Source organism: Schistocerca americana, chromosome 4, assembly GCF_021461395.2.
Source record: "Schistocerca americana isolate TAMUIC-IGC-003095 chromosome 4, iqSchAmer2.1, whole genome shotgun sequence".
In the NCBI taxonomy this organism is placed as follows: Eukaryota; Metazoa; Arthropoda; class Insecta; order Orthoptera; family Acrididae; genus Schistocerca; species Schistocerca americana.
Genome location: NC_060122.1, coordinates 195,262,279 through 195,275,030, shown reverse-complemented (window position 1 = coordinate 195,275,030; position 12,752 = coordinate 195,262,279). Strand labels below are relative to the sequence as shown.

At 43.5% G+C, this 12,752-nt stretch overlaps 1 protein-coding gene across 1 annotated transcript in view; it reads left to right on the top strand.

Moving 5' to 3' along the window:
- The window catches only part of LOC124613343 (nephrin-like), a 512,361-nt gene that overhangs the window by 173,177 nt on the left and 326,432 nt on the right, over positions 1 to 12,752 (top strand). The window contains exon 5 of the mRNA XM_047142040.1: positions 4,536 to 4,748. Within this exon, the coding sequence (XP_046997996.1) occupies positions 4,536 to 4,748 (213 nt within the window). The remainder of the gene's footprint in view (positions 1 to 4,535; positions 4,749 to 12,752) is intronic.

Sequence of the window (12,752 nt, the reverse complement as noted above, 5' to 3'; positions counted from 1 at the left end):
CTGCTGACTAATGAGGAGCAGTGTACCACTTTCCTTACTATGCAAGTTCTGCTATTGATGTCAGCGGCAAAGAAACTGAAATTGACAGCACTTTTTTGGGATATTTCTTTCTTCTGCTCGAACCAGTCCCCTAGAACTTCCTCTACCTATCGCTGAGAAAGGAGGAGCTCTACTGGTGGAGCTTCTGAAATTGTTATGCCAATAAAATGTCATTTTAAGATTGACGAAAAATGTGCCTACCTTTTGTGCCGTATGTTCCAGCAAGATAAGGTTAGAAAAAATTTAATGATATGCCCTGAAGTTGCACTACAATCTATTAAATGCAGTCAGCATTAAAAATGCCATACAATAATTTACTATTTATTGAATGATATTTTTTATTCGGCCCTCTCGGGAAATACTGTAATAAGTTTGGTCAAGTACGGTATTTCCTTAGCTTCAGATGAGAGATGGCCATAGCTTGCTGCTGTGAGTGGTTTCCTGACGCAGTTGAAATATGAGGGAAAGATTTCTCTTGGTGCCTTTGTGAGGCGTTGCAGTATGATGTAATTCACCTTACAATCACCGGGTAAAATGTAGGATGAGTAGATAAAGCCTACTGCAGCTCCCATGTTAAGGAGAGCCCCTCGGAGAGCTCCACATTGTTGAATCGAAACACCAAATTGTCATTCTCAGCGACGATTTCGCACTGCCAGAAAGACGGATTCTGAGTGGCGATGGCTCCATTTCACTCAACTGTCTCTCCATGGCCCCTGCTGACTTGGTTGGATATAGAGACCACTGTTTCTCTTTACATTAGTAATCAGGCATCTCCAACATCTGCTGTAAGTTACATTGAAGGTTTCTCATAGTAATAATAATAATAATAATAATAGTTTGAGATAAGTATTTTTTGCAGTTCAGTAATCCACGTTACAATCCCTTTCTGCTTTCTTTGATAATATCACAATACTCTGCTTACGATAATGCACTATTGCACGTTTTCAGCAGTCGGCCGTCACCTGAAGCGTCACGGAGCCACATTTCTGCTCCTGATTAGAGAACGGCACCTCTCAGTCCAGCCTGGGACGTGCATGACTTCTTTGGAGATGATACATCAGATGTAATGTGATACACTTAATTCTGGACGTTGTTACAATGTTCTTTTCTATCTGCGTAGCATCTTGTTAGCCGTGTTGACCATTCATACTAGTGGCGACAGTCTATCATTCAAATCGTAGACCACCACCAGTTCGGCCGCGCCCGTAAGGGCTGCAAGCATGTTGCTAGACTAATGGCCGAGATATACTCTGCAGTAATCCTAAATTTCACTCTACGTCCAAGTCCTGAGCTTCCTCTCTTGTGTCACTCTGCCTATCTTCGTCTCTGAGTAACAACTACGCACTGAATTCAATATTATTTTTTTGTTGTATGAACTTCTGCCTTTGTTTTCCCATATAATGTTTGTCCTATCACGATGTGTCTTCACACACTGGTCGAAGCGCTTCGAACCTGTTGTTCTCTTCACCGTCTTAGCTTGCTTTACTAATATTATTTCAATTTTATTTCTTTAAATAATAATGGTTACATGGGGAATTCGTGTGTCATAGTATGAATATAAAAAGAAATATAAAAATAACATAAGGAAAATAACTTTGTCAAAACGAAAGATTAAATATTAATGGTTTTTATTTTATATAATTTCTGTTCAGTTTGATATCTGTCTCAAAATATAACGAGATATTTTGAAACAAAGATCAGAATAATAAAACGTTGAATGAGGATAATAATAATAATAATAATAATAATTGTACGTGTACTGTGTGTATTATACATAAACACAAAGAATAAAATTTATAAATTTCTCACATCTATAGACTGTTTAATTTCGTCAAATGAAACAAAAACATTTGTCTATCGTTGAATGAGCCCATCTTACATATCTTGATGAAGACAAGTTGAAACATTGGCCGAAAGTTAGTACATCATTGTACAGCATGGCATTTTCTATAGCTCAAAATAATACCACTAATGGCTATGAGCTGACATACAGCATAATAAATATCTGCAGTACAGAAATGTTAGTTGGTGAGCAATTCCCTTACGATGCCTAAAATCGTAAAACATAAAATACGAAGAAACATAATATCCTCTGATACCATCAGTGACTCATAACTGCAGTTAGTCACCACATACAGTAACCTCACTATAACATTTCGTAATAACATGAAATGGAATGATCACATTGGCTCAGTTGTAAGCGAACTTTTGATTGTTAGCAACCTGAGAAAATACCATGTCTATAAAAAAAGACTGTCCAGACTCCTAGAATATTGCTCACCTGTAGGTCTGATAACAGATAACACTATTAGGGGATCATGACCATATACAACTAACGGAGGCATGAATGTTTATTGCTTTGCCACCTGGGGGAGCCTCACAGAGAAGCTGAAATACCTGGCTTGGCAGCAACTTTAAGCTAAATGTCAAATATCTAATGAAACACTAAATTAAATGTTTCCAAATTAATATACAACAATCCCCATGTATCACTCTTATAGGGGCTGCAAATACAAGATTAGAATAATTACAGCACGCGCGGTGGCATTTCAGTAAGCATTATTTCCACATGTTTATGCGAGTGGAATACGAAGGGTGCCCCAACAGACGGTACATTGAGAAGTACCCTCCACCATTTAACAGCGATTTACATTATACAGACGCATAAACGAAAATGTGATGCCCACAGGCTATTGGTAGTAACGATTTTGGTACTCCACTGCTTTATAAGTTTTTGGGGATGAACTGGTGGCAGCTGTTCCCCTCATTGCTCATAAAGAGGGGTCAAGAAGCAGCTGCTGATGTGCTGTGTGAAACTGCAGACCAGTACGATGAGTGGCTGCTACACACCATGGATCTGCCCAGCTCCTCCTCCTTCTGCAAATTGAATGTTCAAAAATGTTCAGATGTGTGTGAAAATCTTATGAAACTTAACTGCTAAGGTCATCAGTCCGTAAGCTTACACACTACTGAACCTAAATTATCCTAAGGACAAACACACACCCATGCCCCAGGGAGGACTCGAACCTCGGCCGGGACCAGCCGCACAGTCCATGACTGCAGCTCCTCAGACCGCTCGGCTAATCCCTCGCTGCACCAATTGAATGACACCTACTTTCTTCTTACTTCTGGACACATGTCATGAGCCATCTCACTTGTTTCACTGGTCGGACACCACCCACAGTCTTTGGTTGCGCAATGAATGGCTGTTGGGCACCATGGACTTGCCCACCCACCCTCCTCCCACTGTTTGAATGACAGCTGCTTTCCTGTGGGGCACTTATCATTAGCCAGCTCTTTTGTTCAATAGGTTACCCACCACCCATGGTGGTGCTGTGATGCAGCGAGCAGCTGATGGACACATTGGATCAGCCAAGTTCGTCCTTCTCCCGCTATTTGAATGATACCTGCTTTATTCTTGCTGCTGGACATCTGTCGTGAGCTAGGTCTGTTGTTCCACAGGTTGGCCATCACAAAAGTCATTTCATTGTCAGATAGTCATTTTTGTTACTGTTTTGTGGAAAAAAAGGCGCTATGGTAGCACAATGAACAGCTGCTGGGTACCCTGGATCCGTCTGGCTTGCCCTCCTACCACTGTTTGAATGACATCTGCTTTCTTTCTGCCACTTGACATACTGTGGTGAGCCATATTTGTTGTGCCACAGTCCAACCGTCACCCACAGTCTATGGTGGCACACATAGCAGCTGCTAGACGCCCTGGATCTGCCCACCCTGCCCCCTCCCACCCTATGAACCACAGCTGCTATCATCTTGCTACTGGATCATAAATGAAAAGCACGAGTTTGCTTTTGTTCTCCAATATTACTTTTATTGTTAAACGGTTTTCAGCTTACAAGGCCATCTTCTGACATTTACATGTCTGAAGATGGCCTTGTAAGCCTAAAACCGTTTAACAATAAAAGTAATATTGTAGAACAAAAGCAAACTCGTGCTTCTCATTTATGATAATGTTGTTCTACCAAGAACCGACGGAAGATTCTGTTAATTTGCTACTGGATACCTGTCGTGATCTACCTTTGTCGTTCCATAGACCAGCCATCATTCAAGGTGCTGTAGTGGTGTGGTGAGTGACTGTTTGATGCCCTGGATGAGACCAGTTAGTCCTCTTCAAAACATCTGAATGATAGCTGCTCTCCTGTTGCTGTGACCCAGCTTTGTTGTCCCACAGTCTGACCACCACCAAAGATGCTATGGTGGTGCAGCCAACGGCTGGTGGGCATCCAGTATCTGCCCAGCTAATGCTCCTCCAGCCATTTGATTTACAGCAGCTTTCCTCTTTCCGCTAGACACCTGTCGTCAGTCGGCTCTGTTATCCACAGGCCAGGGACTGCACACAGTCTTGTGGTGATATGACGTGTGGCTTCTGACACACTGATGTGCCCAGCTCCTTGTCTTCCTCCTACCACCATTTGATTGATATCTGCTCTCCTGTTGTTACTGGACACCTCTAGTGAGCCAGCTTTGTTGTTCCATAGGGCGGCCACCACCCTCGGTGCTGTGGTGGCGAGGAGAGCGGCTGCTGGATGCGCTGGAGCTGCCCAGCTCTTCGTCCTTCCCAAACGTCCGCAAGAGCCAGCTAGTGGTACCGAGGTTGCGGCGTGCAGACCTAGGCGCCATCTTCACCTGCCAAGCGGCCAATAACAACATTAGCCAGCCCGCACAGGCCAGCGTCTCCCTGGACCTCAACTGTGAGTAGCGACAGCGCATCTGCCTATTTGTAGTCTCAGTGAAATTATTTATTAGTTGTGATTTCATACCTTGTAATTCGGGTCCTCTTTTATAACCTAACTAAGTAATCTAGCATTCAGTATTAACCGAGCATAAAACATTATTGGAACTTCAACTGATAGATCTTTGTACCTGGGGAAATGAAAGAGCTACAATAAAATAAACGAAATAAAAATCAGGTTTTGTAACAGTATATAAGTTGTGTCATCCGATAGCAACGTGAACAAATGTGGAGGCCATAGTCGCACAGGTATAAAGAGAAAAAGTTTCTGTCTTAGCAATACTGACAAAGCCTCACATCAAAACAGCAAGGGAATATGACAAATTCGGCAGTGCAGCAGAGCAGTGCAGTGTTCTTCTGAGCATTCACCGTCAGAGTCGGTGAGAAGGTGGCGTAGTATACCTGGTGATGATCTCCTGAAAACGAATTCAACCTATTCTGCAGCTTGTTGTACTGACTGCCACCGCCATAGTCCTCTGCACGACCGGCATGCACGTCCAGTGGTCACTTGGCGTGGCTACTGCCACTTGCAATGGCAGTCCTACACCGAAAATGTTCGTGACATCTGCTAGCGATTCATCTCAGTTCAACGTTATTCTTTAGAAAACAGATGTACTCGGCAAGAAATATAAAAACAGAAATTAAATTATTAATATTTTTATCACTTTCACAGCGCTCAAAGTCACACCTCAAATGTCTCTCGTTGTTGTGTCAGTTGAAAAAAATCAGTACCTATAATTTGATATTGTCGTAAACTATTTGAATGTTGCTAACCACAGCGAACATAAACACACTCTACCTGTGGTGGCAGTCCTCCCACTGTTCTCTTAATTATAGCTGTGGCACACCTGACACCCACTGTGCCAACACTGAAGCGCCAAGTGACAAACGTCAAATAAGAAGTAGTCAGCGTGTCATAATTCCCAAATTTTGCTGCCACATTATGAAGGTTGCCTCTGGGATATTATGCAGTAGTAAGATGCAGTACCTATGCTTTCCTCTTCCTTGTGTGTCAACAGTCTACCACTGTGGATAGTCGTAATAATTCCCTGTAGTCTGTATATAATTGTGATAAAGGACCTTCATCCACTTAGTTTCGCCCACGACATCGACACTATTGTCTAATCGCCCATTGGACACAGATATGGAAATGGAGGCCCTTTTGTTAGTAGAGTCTTAGTACCCTCCCTCCATCATGCACTGTACCGCCACATGCTGATTTGTATATGTGGTACGTAAATGTAGAGCTTTCCATATAATTTCTTCCTTTTGAGAAGTCACCATAGTAAGCTCCTCAGGGAAGGCTCCTTTGTGGACAACAATCGAGAAGCATTGATAACGTCTACCGTTAAACACCGTATTGTTGTTTAATTATTGACATTGGGTTTGTTTCGGACAATCATTAGGATTCGAAATGGAGTTCCAGCATTTCACTCACAAGTATTTTGGCTTTCACAGCTACCTCCGCGCAGTAATTTGTCGCTACAGGGCGGCTTGCACCAAATCTGAGCGTCACACTAGTTGTATTGTACCTCACGTTCATAGACATATAAGACAGTGTTTACAAATAGTTAAACTGAACTGAGCGACTGTGAATAACGGAAAATTAGAAAAGAACAGAAGCCAACCAATTGAGATGCGTTGTTACACAAGAATTCCGAAAATTAAAACAAGAAGCCGTGTTCTCCACGTTATCGGAGAGAAAGGACAATAAAGTAAGCTCAATCTAAAAGAAGAATGATGAAAATCATGATAAGACGCCAAGGAGTAACTTCCATGGTACCTGAGGAACTTGTAGAGGGAAGTACTGTAGGAGAATGGCTCTGAGCACTATGGGACTCAACTGCTGAGGTCATTAGTCCCCTAGAACTTAGAACTAGTTAAACCTAACTAACCTAAGGACATCACAAACATCCACGCCCGAGACAGGATTCGAACCTGCGACCGTAGCGGTCTTGCGGTTCCAGACTGCAGCGCCTTTAACCGCACGGCCACTTCGGCCGGCACCGTAGGCGAAGAGGGAGCTTGATACATGTCCCAGGTCCTTGTAATTAAAGTGCAGCTTCTCACAGAAGTCCAGTGAGGACTATAATTAACGTAGAGCAGCGAAACTTGGTGAATAAGCTAATGAGTTCATTCGGAAGCGAAATACGCTGAAAAAAGTAATTGTAATTTTGCTCACCAGGTGCAAAGCTAGCGCTGTAGAGCATCTCGTCGACGTCTCCAGTTCTGATACTGTGCAAGCGGCAGTTAATAATAAAATCAACGTTATTCCATGTTGATAACGACATTGTTGTGTATATTTTCAGTTAGCAATAAGAGGCTTTATTGCCTAGGCATTCTCCAGTTGAGTTGAAGAAAAAGGAATAATATGAAGACAAGTGAAACGATATAGTTATTAAATATTACAGTGTTCATTGTCCTTGCTGGCCACGGATAAATAGCTAAATCCGCTTTTCAGTCAACTTACTTTTGAATTCGTACATATCGGTACTAACAAACTAGTTCATGACCGTTACACAAATAATTAGCGGAACTTAAGGTTTTGCTAACATATTAAAATGTTAGATTATTCAGTCTCATCTTTGGTGCCTTGGTACTTAATACTGACGAGTCTATGGCGTAAATGGGAACAACATGAGCCTTCCTAGCTTACACAAAGACGTCGTTGCTCTACTAGTATGGCGGCTGTTAATAAGCTCCTACGGATGCGCTTTATCTACACAGATTTATGAGTAGTTCAGCGAATTTGGAATTAATAGTACCGAGTACCTTATCTTGATGGCGACTGTTCGACAAACTGGGCCCAATGAAGCGAAATATGACATTAAATTCTCTCAAGATACAGCCACATCATAACACTGCTCGCTAACTTGGCTGTTGACCACGGAAATGTATTGTCGCTTAACGACCGTAATGAACTGAAAAATGACTTAGGCAAAACATTTACACAGGATAAAATACAAGGTGATTATTAATGATCGAAGCGATTTCACAGATTTATTGTAGCTATTTTATTTAGAAGTGCTCTGTTGTGGACACCTACAGATTCCGCAGACATCTTGGCTGAGGCGCACCTGACACCCACTGTGCCAACACAGAAGAGCCAAGTGACTAATATCAAATAAGAGGGAATCAGAGTGTAATCATTACCAAATTTTGCGTCCAAATTATCAACGCTGTCCCTGGGATCTACATCTACAGCGACATACACACTCCACAATCCACCGTAGTGTTTGTTTCTGACGGTACTTCGTTCCACAACTAGCATCTTCTCTCCCTGTTCCAGTCCCATACAGAACGAGGGAAAAATGACTGCCTATATGCCTCTGTACGAGCCTCAATCTCTTTTATCTTATCGTTGTGGTCTTTCCGTGAAATATAAGTTGGCGGCAGTAAAATTGTACTCCAGTCAGCCTCAAATGTTGGTTCTCTAAATGCAGTATTCAAACATTACGGGATTCTTTTTCCTATTCATCTGCATTAATTTACATTTATCTACATTTAGAGTTAGCTGCAATTCCACACACCAATCACAAATACTGTCCAAGTCATCCTGTATCCTCCTACAGTCACTCATCGACGACACCTTCACGTACACCACAGCATCATCAGCAAACAGCCGCACATTGCTATCCACTCTATCCAAAATATCATTTACGTAGATAGGAAACAACAGCGGACCCACCACACTTCCCTGGGGCACTCGAGATGATACCCTCACCTCCGATGAACACTCACCACCGAGGACAATGTACTGGGTTCTATTACTTAAGAAGTCTTCCAGCCACTCACATATTTGGGAACCAGGCCCATATGCCCGTACCTTAGTTAGGAGTCTGTAGTGGGGCACCGAGTCAAACGCTTTCCGGAAGTCAAGGAATATGGCATCCGTCTGATACCCTTCATCCATGGTTCGCAAGATATCATGTGAAAAGAGGGCAAGTGGCGTTCCGCAGGAGCGATGCTTTCTAAAGCCGTGCTGATGCATAGACAGCAACTTCTCTGCCTCAAAGAAATTCATTATATTTGAACTGAGAATATGTTCGATAATGAAATAATAAGTTTCAATACTTCTGCTTTCCACTTCGTTGTATGTCAACAGCGTACTGACGTGTGTAGTGGTAATGATTCCTCGTAGTTCCGGTAGGTTTGTTGCCATACGAGGCGTAAACACTGAGTTTTTCACATAACCCCAAGCACAAAAAATATCGTGGGGTAGGATCGGCAGAGTCTGGAGGCTATGACATGTATTGATGATCATCAACCCCACCATGACCAATTCACCAGTTTCTTAATTCTCTGATTAAGAAGTCACAAACATCATAATGTAAATGTGGTGGAGCGCCATCCTGTTGAGAGTCCACACTGTCGGTCTCCAGATGTGACATATGCCGATTTTTTAACGTGTCCAGACACACGTGTTCTGTAATGGTCTTTTAGCAGTAAATAAAAGCATCGCAAACTTCAAATTGTTAGACTGCACACTACACATTATCTTCTGGTGCTGCAGGATAACATGGGAATTCTCTGTCGCCCGGATTCGCACGTTGTGCGTTTTTCACTGCGCCTTTCACAAAAAAAGTTGCATCATCACTGAAGGTGAATTTCTCAAAAAACCTATCTTTCGAATAAGCTGTTGCAACTCTGCCAAAAATTCAAAGCGTCTGACTTTATCATCGGAATCTAGGCTTTTAGCAATTTCAAGCGATAAGACTTCTGCTTCAGTCGTTGCATTAAAATCTTCCTAACGTTCTGATGTGGTGTGTTCAGTTCTCTACTTACTGTGTTAGTCGACTTCTGCATGGTACGTACAAAACGAGCATGTATTCGGTCAACCGCTTCTTCACTCATTGCCGGTTGACCCGCCGACATGCCTTGCAGAGGCGTCTTCAAATCTTGACCTGGGAATAACATCGCCTAATGGAGTTGGTAGCTCGTGGATATTATTTCAATTCCGTTCTGAAGTCCCGTTGGTGACAGACTGATGCGAAAGCAGTACAAGCACGAAACATAGGCTTTTATGGAGCCTATCGCCATGTTGGCTAATATCTCACTGCTGCACTCTTGTGACGGAGTGCGACTGCAAACCAAAAAATTTTTTGGTCATTTTTACATGTGTGTTGAGTTTTATGACAATATGTAATTTAATGTTGCTACAATGAATTTATGACGCTGCCTCAACCATTTATAATAACCTAGTCCCACAGAAAACGCTACAATGAACAATGTTAGAGTATTATTCAAGATTTCGGAATTCTTGTTATGGAGACATGATAACGTAAATTAAATTCAGAGGAATACCACTAGGATCGTATAGATCGGTATTATCCTCACAAAAGTGAAACAGAAGTGCTCCAGAAATGAAAACGAGAATCCTTAGAAGAAAGGCAGCATCGTCGTCGCTAAATCGTGTTGAGAGAGAACCGATATTGGAAGAAGAATATGTGAGACAGTCTTCTGTTGCTGTCCTATATATCACATAGTTGTCATGAAAATACGATAAGAGATTAGAGAGCCTGCAGAGACAAATTGACATTCCCTTTCTGCTCTCTCGGTATCCGACGAAATAGTACAGGAAGTTGCTGATACTGCTATGAAATACTCTCCACTACGCCACATACATTGGCCTTGGGAGTAATAAGTAGATTTAATCGTAGCACCCCGGAAACTCTTCTTACAGGATTATATTTGTGTAGGCTCCAGAAAATTTCAGTCGATTATTCTTTACTGAGTTCCACGCGTATTCTCCAAAGTAATAGTACTTCACACAACCTAGAATGTATTCCTCAGAATCATCTAAACATTTGATATACACTCCTGGGAATGGAAAAAAGAACACATTGACACCGGTGTGTCAGACCCACCATACTTGCTCCGGACACTGCGAGAGGGCTGTACAAGCAATGATCACACGCACGGCACAGCGGACACACCAGGAACCGCGGTGTTGGCCGTCGAATGGCGCTAGCTGCGCACCATTTGTGCACCGCCGCCGTCAGTGTCAGCCAGTTTGCCGTGGCATACGGAGCTCCATCGCAGTCTTTAACACTGGTAGCATGCCGCGACAGCGTGGACGTGAACCGTATGTGCAGTTGACGGACTTTGAGCGAGGGCGTATAGTGGGCATGCGGGAGGCCGGGTGGACGTACCGCCGAATTGCTCAACACGTGGGGCGTGAGGTCTCCACAGTACATCGATGTTGTCGCCAGTGGTCGGCGGAAGGTGCACGTGTCCGTCGACCTGGGACCGGACTGCAGCGACGCACGGATGCACGCCAAGACCGTAGGATCCTACGCAGTGCTGTAGGGGACCGCACCGCCACTTCCCAGCAAATTAGGGACACTGTTGCTCCTGGGGTATCGGCGAGGACCATTCGCAACCGTCTCCATGAAGCTGGGCTACGGTCCCGCACACCGTTACGCCGTCTTTCGCTCACGCCCCAACATTGTGCAGCCCACCTCCAGTGGTGTCGCGACAGGCGTGAATGGAGGGACGAATGGAGACGTGTCGTCTTCAGCGATGAGAGTCGCTTCTGCCTTGGTGCCAATGATGGTCGTATGCGTGTTTGGCGCCGTGCAGGTGAGCGCCACAATCAGGACTGCATACGACCGAGGCACACAGGCCCAACACCCGGCATCATGGTGTGGGGAGCGATCTCCTACACTGGCCATACACCACTGGTGATCGTCGAGGGGACACTGAATAGTGCACGGTACATCCAAACCGTCATCGAACCCATCGTTCTACCATTCCTAGACCGGCAAGGGAACTTGCTGTTCCAACAGGACAATGCACGTCCGCATGTATCCCGTGCCACCCAACGTGCTCTAGAAGGTGTAAGTCAACTACCCTGGCCAGCAAGATCTCCGGATCTGTCCCCCATTGAGCATGTTTGGGACTGGATGAAGCGTCGTCTCACGCGGTCTGCACGTCCAGCACGAACGCTGGTCCAACTGAGGCGCCAGGTGGAAATGGCATGGCAAGCCGTTCCACAGGACTACATCCAGCATCTCTACGATCGTCTCCATGGGAGAATAGCAGCCTGCATTGCTGCGAAAGGTGGATATACACTGTACTAGTGCCAACATTGTGCATGCTCTGTTGCCTGTGTCCATGTGCCTGTGGTTCTGTCAGTGCGATCATGTGATGTATCTGACCCCAGGAATGTGTCAATAAAGTTTCCCCTTCCTGGGACAATGAATTCACGGTGTTCTTATTTCAATTTCCAGGAGTGTATGAAGGAGAATACATCGGCGGAAATAGTCTGTATTTATAGCTCAGCGAGCAGAAAATACAGCGAGACTACATCAACAGTTGCGTTTTGTTCTAGTGCATTCCTTTAACAGCTCTTATGAAGTGCTTTTCTCTATTTTTAGAATGCACGTGAAGTGTCACTAAGAAAGCGCTTTTTTTTTTATCGCGTTTACGAGCAATGTACGTATTGCAGTGTGTATTGTGACTGCACTGGCAGGCAGCTGGAGAATTTTTATGGAAAGCTTTTACTGCGAATCGAAACGATAACGTTTTCTCGGACTCTGCACTTCATAAAAACCTCGAAACAACTCTATTTAGCTGCTTTTACGTTAATGGCTTCCTCTGAAAAATGAATCCCGTTCGTATATGGAACTGAATTGTTCACATCACTACGAGGATTCTGTAAGCCCTCGTGACTTTCGTTAAAAATGTCATCATCACAGTCATGTAAATGACAAGAGGCGCCTTTTTAATAATACGTAATATCATATTCGACCCTTAATTCAAAGACCAGTGTGATTGTAGTAGACAGGACACTACTTTAACTTTTCATATAATACCTAACGATACCGATTCGTGAACTCAAGTTTCAACATTATGGAATACAAGCGATCCGTTCAAAAACTGACACACAAAGAAATTTGAACACAGACTAATAATGTACAGTCGTATTGGGTGTTATGCTATTGTGAGTGTTCTATTATTA